Source organism: Triticum urartu, chromosome 7A, assembly GCF_056163025.1.
Source record: "Triticum urartu cultivar PI428250 chromosome 7A, HENAU_Tu73, whole genome shotgun sequence".
NCBI classification, from domain to species: domain Eukaryota; kingdom Viridiplantae; phylum Streptophyta; class Magnoliopsida; order Poales; family Poaceae; genus Triticum; species Triticum urartu.
The window spans coordinates 269,468,779-269,482,493 of NC_141879.1; the positions used below are offsets into that span (position 1 = coordinate 269,468,779).

General features: G+C 45.3%; 1 protein-coding gene across 1 annotated transcript; it reads right to left on the reverse strand.

The window, feature by feature from the left end:
- Window positions 1–637: 637 nt before the first annotated feature.
- Window positions 638–1,066, reverse strand: LOC147959283 (uncharacterized). The gene has a single exon (XM_087532588.1). The coding sequence runs from the start codon at window positions 1,064–1,066 to the stop codon at window positions 638–640; it is 429 nt and encodes a 142-aa protein (XP_087388714.1).
- Between the last annotated feature and the right edge of the window lie 12,649 nt (window positions 1,067–13,715).

Below are 13,715 nucleotides of genomic sequence, written 5' to 3' on the forward strand. Positions count from 1 at the left end.
CTTTCGATCTGCTCCCGATGGCCAAGCGAGTTGGCCCGCAGAGCGAAGCAGCCAAACACAAAGATCTGTCCGGGGAGAAAAGTCTCACCCTGGACTGCATCGCTATCGATGATAGTAGGAGCCATCAAGCCTAAAGGCGACGACACAGAGGAACTCTCAATGAAAGCACCAATGTCGGTGTCAAAACCGGCGGATCTCGGGTAGGGGGTCCCGAACTGTGTGTCTAATGCGGATGGTAACAGGAGGAAACGATGTTTTACCCAGGTTCGGGCCCTCTTGATGGAGGTAAAACCCTATGTCCTGCTTGATTTATTCTTGATGATATGAGTATTACAAGAGTTGATCTACCACGAGATCGGAGAGGCTAAACCCTAGAAGCTAGCCTATGGTCTGATTGTATGTTGTCCTACGGACTAAAATCCTCCGGTTTATATAGACACCGGAGGGGGCTAGGGTTACACAAGGTCGGTTACAAAGGAGGAGATATCCATATCTGTACTGCCTAGCTTGCCTTCCACGCCAAGTAGAGTCCCATGCAGACACGAGACGAAGTCTTCAATCTTGTATCTTCATAGTCCAACAGTCCGGCCAAAGGATATAGTCCGGCTGTACGGAGACCCCCTAATCCAGAACTCCCTCAATGTTGCTTGGAAATGAATTTCTGGCACCCCTTGAAATGCTTGACCAACTCCTTGGCGTCCTCCAAAGCAGTCGGCCAGAAGAAACCATGGAGGAAAGCTTTGGCAACAAGGGATCTGGAGGCCGCGTGGTGGCCACACTCGCCTTGGTGGATATCTTTGAGGATTGCTTGGTCCTTCTCTGGCTCTACACAGTGCTGGAAGACCCCAGTCACGCTGCGTCTGACAAGCTCTCTGTTGACTATCATGTAGGCTCCTACTTTGTGCTGCACCTGTTGGGCCGAGATTTCATCAGCCGACAGCTCTATGTTCACCAAGAAATTGAGGATGGGCTGCGCCCAGGATGGTGCTTGGACTTCGTCCACTATCATCACGACCACTGGTACTAGGGCAGTTGGGTTGGGAGGCAGCAGGGTGGAGTCGGCCATTGCTTGCTGTGTTGTTGGAGTCTCCGGGCCGACTGTTGCAGCCCCCGAGCCGCTTGGTGAAGTCCCCGAGCCGGCTGCAGCAGCCCTCGGGCCGGGTTGTGAAGTCCCTTGGTCGGGTGCAATTGCTACAGTCCCCGTGCTGCCTGCCAAAGTCCCCTAGCCGGCTGCCAAAGTCCTTGAGCCGGCTACTGCAGCTCCTGAGTCGGATCCGACTGCTTCGGGAGCAGCCGGTACAAAGATGGACTCGGATTCTGGAGAAGGCTTGATGGACGGCTTGCGGAGGCACTGAAGGGAAACACCGGCTGGTATTGCTTGGCAGGTGGAGCCAATCCGTGCCAGGGCATCAGCTTGCTCGTTGTCGTTCCATGGCACGTGAAGGAACTCACACCCGTCAAAGTATCCGCCGATCTGCTGGACGAGGAAGCGGTAACTTGCCATATTTGCATCATTGGCATCCCAGTCACCAGACGACTGTTGGATCACCAAGTCCGAGTCGCCATAGCACAGGATCTGGCAGATGCCGATTTCTTTGGCCAGCCGGAGCCCGTGTACTGGCGCCTCATACCCAGCCACGTTGTTGGAGGCGGCAAAGTGAATTTGCAATGTGTATCTGAGCTTGTCGCCCTTGGGAGAGGTGAGGACAACGCCGACTCCCAAGCCGATGCGCATCTTTGAGCCATCAAAGTGGATCCGCCAATGAGTGGAGCCCGGAGCCAGTGGCAGGTACTAGGTCTCGGCCCAGTCGACGAGGAAGTCGGCCAGTGATTGGGACTTGATGGCGGTGCATGGCTGGTAGAAGATGGTGTAAGGGGCCAACTCGATGGCCCATTTGGCCACCCGGCCCGATGCATCCCTGCTGCTTATGATTTCAGCAAGTGGGGCAGTGCAGACAACCGTGATTGGGTGCTCTTGAAAGTATGGCTTCAGCTTCTTGGCGGCAAAGTGCACGCCGTAACACATCTTCTGATAGTAGGGATAGTTCTGCTTTGAGGTCGATAGCACCTCGCTTAAATAGTACACTGGCCTCTGGACTGGCTGTGCTCTGTCGTCTTCTGGTCGTTCCACCACAATTACAGTGCTGACCACCCAGCTGGTGGCGGCGATGTAGAGGTACATGGGCTGTTTAGCAGCCGGGGCCGCCAGGATAGGCTGCGTAGTCAACATCTTCTTCAGCTAGAGAAAGGCCTCGTCCGCCTTGTCGTTCCACTCGAAGTGAGTGGTTTTCTTCATGAGTTGGTATAGGGGAAGAGCCTTCTCACCCAGACGACTGATGAAGCGGCTGATGGATGCCAAGCAGCCGGTGAACTTCTGGACATCTCGCAGTCGCGTGGGTCTCTCCGTCCTCTCAATGGCTTTGATCTTCACATGATTGCACTCAATGCCGTGGTCTGAGACCAGGAAGCCAAGGAGCTGGCCGGCTGGTACCCCAAAGACGCACTTCTCTGGATTGAGCTTGATTTGAAGACAACGCAGATTATCAAAAGTTTCCTTGAGATCTTCCAAGAGGGTTCCGCGCATCTCCGTCTTCACCACAATATCATCTACATAGACGTGGGCATTTCTGCATGCAATGCTGGAACGTGGCACGAGCATTTCTCAAGCCGAATGTCATAGTCAGGTAGCAGAAGGCTCCGAATGGTGTGATGAAGGCGGTCTTCAAGCGGTCGACCGGGTTCAACTTGATCTGGTGGTACCCTGAGTAGGCATCCAAAAAACTCAACAACTCGCATCCGGCTGTGGAGTCTATCACTTGGTCATTCTGAGGCAAAGCAAACTAATCTTTGGGGCAGGCTTTGTTGAGGCTGGTATAGTCAATACACATGTGCCACTTGTTGTTCTTCTTTAGTATTAGGACTGGGTTGGCACACTACTCTGGAAAAAATACTTCCATAATGAAGCTGGCTGCCAGAAGCCGAGCTATCTCTTCACCAACAATTCTTCTCTTCTCTTCCAACAGTCGGCGGAGGGGTTGTTTGACTGGTTTGGCATCTGATCTGACATGTAGCTTGTGCTCGGCGAAATCCGTTGGAACACCCGACATGTCTTTGGGAGACCATGCGAAGATGTACCGATTCTCATGGAGGAAATTGACAAGCTCGCTTTCCTATTTGCTGTCAAGGTTGGCCCCTATGACAGCGTGCCTCTCCGGGTGCTTGAGGTCCAAGGGGATCTTCTTTGTTTCTTTGGCCGGCTGGAAGGAGCCCTGGGTCTCTGACTCTTTGGGATCGGGCGACATGTCCGGCTGCTTGCTGTCCATGGCCACCACCCGGTCCAGGAGCTTCTTCTCAGCAGCAATAACAAGGGACTCAGCCACCCGGCTGCTGGCCACGGCACAGGTGGCCGACTTCTCGTAGTCCCCTGGTATTGTGATAATGCCCTTGGTTCCCGACATCTTCATCTTGAGGTAGGCATAATGAGGTACTGCCATGAACTTGGCTAGAGCTGGCCGGCCTAGGAGAACATGATAAGGACTCTCCAGGTCAACCACCTTGAACCAAATTGCCTCGCGGTGGAAGTGATCTTTGTCTCTGAAGAGGACATCTATTTTGATCTTTCCGATTGGTGAGCAGGAAACGCCGAGCACAATGCCATGAAAAACAATTCGACTGGGCTGGAGTTGTCTCTCTTTGATGCACAACTTCTCCATGGTGTCACGATACAAGATGTTGATGCTCCTACCGCCATCTATCAGGATCCGGGAGAAACGAGCAGCTCGCCTCTCCATTGCAAGGGTGGCATCCAACACCAGGGCATAGGAACCCGAAGAAGGAATTACTTCCTGGTGGTCCGCACGGCTCATGTCGGAGTAATTAGCCACGGGTAGCCTCATCAGCTCCCCATGGCGTTTCAAGACATCGGGGCTGGCTACGCCCCTCAAAGAATCCAAGACCAAAGCACCGCCTTCTCGCCGTCGGCTGGTCCAGGTGGCCGGCTGCTAGAAGGCGGCCTCAAGATGGGCCGACTCCTGGAAGGCGGCCTCTGGAGAGGCCGGCTCCCAGCAGGCGGCCCAAAGCGCTCTCAAAGTTTGCACCCTCATAAAGACGACGAGACGGGGTGTGGCTACCGCATGCCCCGCCGCTCCTAGTCTAGGGCATTGCAAGGCCACCATGCGCCGTACCAAGCAGGGCTCCTGCGTTCGGCGCGGCACTGTTGCCACGCTGACCCTGATGTCACCCCTGTCAGATGGGGCTGTGCCCCCATGACGGGCTGTCGGTACGGCCCGAGGGCAGAGGGCCCCGTTCGACAGTGAGAAGACCGGAAGGCGGCCGTTCTTGGCCAGTCGGCTTAGTAGAAGCTGACATATGACCAGGCGGCCCTCCCCCTCTTGGGGACCGGTGTGCGATTAACCAGATAAGACGGGGAATGGCTATAGTGAACGCCCGCCAGGCGGCGGCACAGTAGCCACGCCTCCACCGACAAAGCATGCATCATTAGCCGCATCGCTATAGTACTGGGCAGCCGATAGGGCCCGTAAGCGGCGGGTACGGCCTGTCGGCCAAGAACCGGACAGACGGTGGGACCCACTAGGCGGCGGGCCCCACCGGCCAGCGGAGAAGCCGGCGACCAAAGACACCGACGACCTGGGCCTACACCCGGCCGGATTACCATTGTACCCCTAGGGGGTAGGCTTATATAAACCCCCCACGGCACCCATACAAAGGGTTCAGCCTCTCGTTCACCCACACACCCATATAGAGAGAGGAAGGTAGGGCTAGACTTGCTCTCCTTTCCCCTCTAGAAAAACAGCTCAAGGAGCAAGCTTGTAGCCACCATTGTTGCTTGAGTGATCATGCGGAGACCCCGCCGAGCAGGACTAGGGGTGTTATCTCCATGGAGAGCCCTGAACCTGGGTAAGATTCTCCGGCATGCATGTCTTCGCCTCATTCCGTTTCCTGGCACCGGCGACGTCTTACTAGCCCCCATCATGATTAGCCATCCTTTCGCATATGTCGCACTAAACCCCCGACATTTAGCGCCCACCGTGGGGCTAGGTGCACCGTCATCCGGAGATCTGTTCTGGACGGGAACCCTCTTCCTCCCTGGCGAGCGTAGCCAGCCAGGCACACCGGATGGCATTTGCGCCGACGCGTTGCTTGGCACGGAGGTTGCCTGCGCGGCAAGCTGCCTCGCTGACCTTGTTGGCGAGATCTGCCTCTCCGACGAGCTTGTGTCCGACGCAGGCGCTGACGACCCCGAGAACCGCCTCGTCAGCTTCCTCGACCAGCTCCACATCGCCAATGAGCCGGCCATCGACTTGGAGTCGGTTGGCTCCACCGACCCGATGCTCGTCGACTCCGACACGGCGTCGCTCGACGCATTCCCAACCAATGTGGTGGGCGTTGATGATCCTCTCCCCTGTGCCGATAGTGGCGGCAACACCGTCACGGAGGTGCTCATCATCAGCCATGATGGAGTTTCCGGTGACGGTGCCTGCTACCTCTTGAGAACTACGTTGGTTTTCCCTTGAAGAGGAAAGGGTGATGCAGTAAAGTAGCGTAAGTATTTCCCTCAGTTTTTGAGAACCAAGGTATCATTCCAGTAGGCGATCACGCTCAAGTCCCACGCACCTCCACAAACAAATAAGAACCTCGCAACCAATGCGATAAAGGGGTTGTCAATCCCTTCACGGTCACTTACGAGAGTGAGATCTGATAGATATGATAAGATAATATTTTTGGTATTTTTATGATAAAGAGAAATAAAGATGCAAAGTAAAATAAACTGCAAAGAAATAACTAAGTATTGGAAGATTAATATGATGGAAGATAGACCCCGGGGCCATATGTTTCACTAGTGGCTTCTCTCAAGAGCATAAGTAATACAGCGGGTAAACAAATTACTGTCGAGCAATTGATAGAATTGAGCATAGTTATGAGAATATCTAGGTATGATCATGTATATAGGCACCACGACCGAGACAAGTACACCAAAACGATTCTGCATCTACTACTATTACTCCACACATCAACCGCTATCCAGCATGCATCTAGAGTATTAAGTTCATAAGAACAGAGTAATGCTTTAAGGAAGATGACATGATGTAGAGGGATAAACTCATGCAATATGATATAAACCCCATATTTTTATCCTCGATGGCAACAATACAATACATGTCGGTTCCCTTTCTGTCACTGGGATCGAACACCGCAAGATTGAACCCAAAGCTAAGCACTTCTCCCATTGCAAGAAAGATCAATCTAGTAGGCCAAAGCAAACTGATAATTCGAATAGACTTGCAAAGATAAACCAATCATACATAAAAGAATTCAGAGGAGAATCAAATATTGTTCATAGGTAATTTGGATCATAAACCCACAATTCATCGGATCTCAACAAACACACCACAAAAGAAGATTACATCGAATAGATCTTCAAGAAGATCGAGGAGAACTTTGTATTGAGATCCAAAGAGAGAGAAGAAGCCATCTAGCTAATAACTATGGACCCGTAGGTATGAAGTAAACTACTCACACATCACCGGAGAGGCCATGGAGTTGATGTAGAGGCCCTCCGTGATCAATGCCCCCTCCGGTGGGGCTCCGGAAAAGGCCCCAAGATGGGATCTCTCGGGTACAGAAGGTTGCGGCGGTGGAATTAAGTTTTCGTGGTGCTCCTGGATGTTTGGGGGGTACCTGGACTTATATAGGAGGAAGAAGTACGTCGGTGGAGCAACGGGGGGCCACGAGGGTGGAGGGCGCACCTAGGGGGGTAGGCGCGCCCCTTTCCTCGTGGCCTCCCCATTTGTTTCTTGACGTCCACTCCAAGTCTCCTGGATCACGTTTGTTGAGAAAATCTTGTTCCTGAAGGTTTCATTCCATTTAGACTCCGTTTGATATTCCTTTTCTTCGAAACCCTAAAATAGGCAAAAAACAGCAATTTGGGCTGGGCCTCCGATTAGTAGGTTAGTCCCAAAAATGATATAAAAGTGTAAAACAAAGCCCATTAACATCCAAAATAGATAATATAATAGCATGGAGCAATCAAAAATTATAGATACGTTGGAGACGTATCAAGCATCCCCAAGCTTAATTCCTGCTCGTCCTCGAGTAGGTAAATGATAAAAGAAGAATTTTTGATGTGGAATGCTTTCTAACATATTTCTCAATGTAATTTTTTCTTTATTGTGGCATGAATTTTCAGATCCATAAGATTCAAGACAAAAGTTTAATATTGACATAAAAATAATAATACTTCAAGCATACTAACAAAGCAATCATGTCTTCTCAAAATAACATGGCCAAAGAAAGTTATCCCTACAAAATCATATAGTCTGGCTATGCTCTATCTTCACCACACAAAATATTTAAATCATGCACAACCCCGATGACAAGCTAAGCAATTGTTTCATACTTTTGATGTTCTCAAACTTTTTCAATCTTCACGCAATACATGAGCGTGAGCCATGTATATAGCACTATATGGTGGAATAGAATGGTGGTTGTGGAGAAGGCAAAAAGGAGAAGATAGTCTCACATCAACTAGGCATATCAACAGGCTATGGAGATGCCCATTAATAGATATCAATGTGAGTGAGTAGGGATTGCCATGCAACAGATGCACTAGAGCTATAAGTATATGAAAGCTCAACAAAAGAAACTAAGTGGGTGTGCATCCAACTTGCTTGCTCATGAAGACCTAGGGCAATTTGAGGAAGCCCATCATTAGAATATACAAGCCAAGTTCTATAATGAAAAATTCCCACTAGTGTATGAAAGTGACAACATAGGAGACTCTCTATCATGAAGATCCTGGTGCTACTTTGAAGCACAAGTGTGGAAAAGGATAGTAACATTGTCCCTTCTCTCTTTTTCTCTCATTTTATTTTTTTCTTTGGGCCTTCTTTCTTTTTTTGGCCTCTTTTCTCTTTTTTTTATTTTTCGTCCGGAGTCTCATCCTAACTTGTGGGGGAATCATAGTCTCCATCATCCTTTCCTCACTGGGACAATGCTCTAATAATGATGATCATCACACTTTTATTTACTTACAACTCAAAAATTACAACTCGATACTTAGAACAATATATGACTCTATGCGAATGCCTCTAGCGGTGTACCGGGATGTGCAATGATGCATGAGTGACATGTATGAAAATTATGAACGGTGGGTTTGCCACAAATACGATGTCAACTACATGATCATGCAAGCAATATTCAATGATGAAGCGTGTCATAATAACGGAACGATGGAAAGTTGCATGTCAATATATCTCGGAATGGCTATGGAATTGCCATTATAGGTAGGTATGGTGGCTGTTTTGAGGAAGGTATATGGTGGGTTTATGGTACCGGCGAAAGTTGCGCGATACTAGAGAGGCTAGCAATGGTGGAAGGGTGAGAGTGCGTATAATCCATGGACTCAACATTAGTCATAAAGAACTCACATACTTATTGCAAAAATCTACAAGTTATCAAAGCAAAGTTTTACGTGCATGCTCCTAGGGGGATAGATTGGTAGGAAAAGACCATCGCTCGTCCCCGACCACCACTCATAAGGAAGACAATAAATAAATAAATCATGCTCTGACTTCATCACATAACGGTTCACCACACGTGCATGCTACGGGAATCACAAACTTTAACGCAAGTATTTCTCAAATTCACAATTACTCAACTAGCATGACTCTAATATCACCATCTCCATATCTCAAAACAATTATCAAGTATCAAACTTCTCATAGTATTCAATGCACTTCTATGAATTTTTTTATTATTGCCATGTTGTTCTAAAGTACTCTCAAAATAATATAAGTGAAGCATGAGAGAACAATTATTTCTATAAAATAAAACCACCGCCGTGCTCTAAAATATATATGTGAAGCACTAGAGCAAAAACTATATAGCTCAAAAGATATAAGTGAAGCACATAGAGTATTCTAATAAATTGCCAATCATGTGAGTCTCTCTCAAAAGGTGTGTAAAGCAAGGATGATTGTGGTAAACTAAAAATCAAAGACTCAAATCATACAAGACGCTCCAAGCAAAACACATATCATGTGGTGAATAAGAATATACCTCCAAGTAAAGTTACCGATAGACGAAGACAAAAGAGGGGATGCCTTCCGAGGCATCCCCAAGCTTAGGCTTTTTGGTGTCCTTGAATTTTACCTTGGGGTGCCATGGGCATCCCCAATTTTAGGCACTTGCCACTCCTTGTTCCATAATCCATCAAATCTTTACCTAAAACTTGAAAACTTCACAACACAAAACTCAAAATAGAAAATCTCGTGAGCTCCGTTAGCGAAAGAAAACAAAACACCACTTCAAGGTACTGTAATGAACTCATTCTTGATTTATATTAGTGTTACACCTACTGTATTCCAACTTATATATGGTTTATAAACTCTTTTACTAGCCATAGATTCATCAAAATAAGCAAACAACACATGAAAAAAAAAATCTGTCAAAAACAGAACAGTCTGTAGTAATATGTATCTAACGCAAACTTCTGGAACCCCAAAAATTCTAAAATAAATTTCTGGATGTGACGAATTTATCTATTCATCATCTGAAAAAATAATTAACTAAATATCACTATCCAAATAAAAATGGCAGCAATTCTCGTGAGCGCTAATGTTTCTGTTTTTTACAGCAAGATCAAAAAGACTTTCCCCAAGTCTTCCCAAAGGTTCTACTTGGCACAAACAGAGGCTAGATAAATTATTTATTACTAAACAGGAGAAAAAAGCAAGGAATAAAAATAAAATTGGGTTGCCTCCCAACAAGCGCTATCATTTAACGCCCTTAGCTAGGCATAAAAGTAAGGATAGATCTAGGTATTGCCATCTTTGGTAGGCAATACATAAGTGGCTCTCATAATAGATTCATATGTTAATTTGACTTTCTTTCTAGGGAAGTGTTCCATGCCTTTCCTTAACGTAAATTGGAATCTAATATTCCTTCCTTCATATGAATAATTGCACCAATCGTTCTAAAGAAAGGTCTACCAAGAATAATAGGATATGAAGGATTGCAATCTATGTCAAGAACAATGAAATCTATGGGCACATAGTTCCTATTTGCAACAATAATAACATCATTAATTCTTCCCATAGGTTTCTTAATAGTGGAATTCGCAAGGTGCAAGTTTAAAGAACAATCATCAAAATCACGGAAACCTAACAAATCACACAAAGTTTTTGGAATCGTGGAAACACTAGCACCCAAATCACACAAAGCATAACACTCATGATTTTTAATTTTAATTTTTATTGTAGGTTCCCACTCATCATAAAGTTTTCTAGGGATAGAAACTTCCAACTCAAGTTTTTCTTCATAAGATTGCATCAAAGCATCAACGATATGTTTAGTAAAAGCTTTATTTTGACTATAACCATGAGGAGAATTTAGCACGGATTGCAACAAGGCAATAAAATCTATCAAAGATCAATTATCATAATTAAATTACTAGAAATCCAGAATAGTGGGTTCACCGATATCTAACGTTTTAATCTCTTCAATCCCACTTTTAACAATTTTTGCATCAAGATCTAAAGACTCCGATTTTTTGGAACGCCTTCTAGGTAAAGGTGGCTCATCTTCAATCCCATAATTATCAATATTCATATTGCAAAACAAATATTTAATAGGGGACACATCAATAACTTTTAGATCTTCATCCTTATTATCATGAAAACTAGAAGAACACGCTTTCACAAAGCAATCTTTCTTAGCACGCACCCTAGCGGTTCTTTCTTTGCACCCATCAATGGAAATTCTCATGGCTTTGAGAGACTCATTGATATCATGCTTAGGTGGAATAGATCTAAGTTTCAAAGAATCAACATCAAGAGAAATTCTATCAATGTTCCTAGCCAACTCATCAATCTTAAGCATTTTTTCTTCAATCAAAGCATTGAAACTCTTTTGCGAAGTAATAAATTCTTTAATACTAGATTCAAAATCAGAGGGCATCTTATTATAATTTCCATAAGAATTGTTGTAGGAAATACCATAATTATTAGAGGAATTGCTAGGAAACGGCCTAGGATTAAAATTACCTCTATACGCGTTATTACCAAAATTGTTCCTACCAACAAAATTCATATCCATAGATTCATTATTATTCTCAATCAAAGTAGACAAAGGCATATCATTAGGATCAGTAGGAGCACTCTTATTAGCAAACAATTTCATAAGTTCATCCATCTTTCCACTCAAAACATTGATCTCTTCAATTGTATGCACTTTTTTACTAGTAGATCTTTCAGTGTGCCATTGAGAATAGTTAACCATAATATTATCTAGGAGTTTGGTAGCTTCTCCTAAAGCAATTTCCATAAAAGTGCCTCCCACGGCCGACTCTAAAAGTTTTCTAGAAGCAAAATTCAATCCGGCATAAAAATTCTGTATAATCATCCGTAAATTCAAACCATGCGATGGGCAATTACGTATCATTGATTTCATCCTCTCCCAAGATTGTGCAACATGTTCATGATCAAGTTTCTTGAAATTCATAATATCATTTCTAAGAGAGATGATCTTAGCGGGAGGAAATACTTAGAGATAAAAGCATCTTTGCACTTATTCCATGAATCAATACTATTTTTAGGCAAAGACGAAAACAAAGCTTTAGCACGGTCTCTAAGGGAAAAAGGAAATTGCTTCAATTTAACAATATCATTGTCCGCATCTTTCTTCTTTTGCATATCACACAAATCAACAAAGTCGTTTAGATGGGTAGCGGCATCTTCACTAGGAAGGCCAGAAAACGGATCTTTCATGACAAGATTCAGCAAAGCAGTATTAATTTCACAAGATTCAACATCGGTAAGAGGAGCATTCGGAGTGCTAATAAAATCATTATTGTTGGTATTGGCAAAGTCACACAATTTAGTATTATCTTGAGCCATCGTGACAAGCAAGCAATCCAACACACGAGCAAACAAGAAACAGGCAAAAAGGCAAATAGAAAAAGAGAAGGGGAACGGAAAGAGAGAGAGATAGGAAAAGAGGGCGAATAAAATGGCAAGGGTGAAGTGTGGGGGAGAGGAAAATGAGAGGCAAATGGAAAATAATGTAATGTGAGGGATAAGAGTTTGTGATGGGTACTTGGTATGTCTTGACTTGTGCTTGACTTGACTTGGCGCGAATCTCCCCGGCAACGGCGCTAGAAGTCCTTCTTGCTACCTCTTGAGCACTGTGTTGGTTTTCCCTTGAAGAGGAAAGGGTGATGCAGTAAAGTAGCGTAAGTATTTCCCTCAGTTTGTGAGAACCAAGGTATCAATCCAGTAGGAGATCACGCTCAAGTCCCACGCACCTACACAAACAAATAAGAACCTCGCAACCAACGTGATAAAGGGGTTGTCAATCCCTTCACGGTCACTTACAAGAGTGAGGTCTGATAGATATGATAAGATAATATTTTTGGTATTTTTATGATAAAGAGAAATAAAGATGCAACGTAAAATAAACGGCAAAGGAAATAACTAAGTATTGGAAGATTAATATGATGGAAGATAGACTCGGGGGCCATAGGTTTCAATAGTGGCTTCTCTCAAGAGCATAAGCATTACGATGGGTAAACGAATTACCGTCGAGCAATTGATAGAATTGAGCATAGTTATGAGAATATCTAGGTATGATCATGTATATAGGCATCATGTCCGAGACAAGTAGACCGAAACGATTCTGCATCTACTACTATTACTCCACACATCGACCGCTATACAACATGCATCTAGAGTATTAAGTTGATAAGAATAGAGTAATGCTTTAAGGAAGATGGCATGATGTAGAGGGATAAGCTCATGCGATATGATATAAACCCCATCTTTTTATCCTCGATGGCAACAATACAATACGTGTCGGTTCCCTTTCTGTCACTGGGATCGAACACCGCAAGATTGAACCCAAAGCTAAGCACTTGTCCCATTGCAAGAAAGATCAATCTAGTAGGCCAAACCAAACTGATAATTCGAAGACACTTGCAAAGATAAACCAATCATACATAAAAGAATTCAGAGGATAATCATATATTGTTCATAGATAATCCGGATCATAAACCCACAATTCATTGGATCTCGACAAACACACCACAAAAGAAGATTACATCGAATAGATCTCCAAGAAGATCGAGGAGAACTTTGTATTGAGATCCAAAGAGAGAGAAGAAGCCATCTAGCTAATAACTATGGACTCGTAGGTCTGAAGTAAACTACTCACACATCACCAGAGAGGCCATGGAGTTGATGTAGAGGCCCTCCGTGATCAATGCCCCCTCCGGTGGAGCTCCGGAAAAGGCCCCAAGATGGGATCTCTCGGGTACAGAAGGTTGCGGCGGTGAAATTAGGTTTTCGTGGTGCTCCGGGATGTTTGGGGGGGGGGGTACGTGGACTTATATAGGAGGAAGAAGCACGTCGGTGGAGCAATGAGGGGCCCATGAGGGTGGAGGGCGCGCCCCCTGCCTCGTGGCCTCCTCGTTTGTTTCTTGACGCCCACTCCAAGTTTCCTGGATCACGTTTGTTGAGGAAATCATGTTCCCAAAGGTTTCATTCCGTTTGGACTCCGTTTGATATTCCTTTTCTTCGAAACCCTAAAATAGGCAAAAAAATAGCAATTTGGGTTGGACCTTCGATTAGTAGGTTAGTCCCAAAAATTGTATAAAAGTGCAAAATAAAGCCCATTAACATCCAAAATAGATAATATAATAG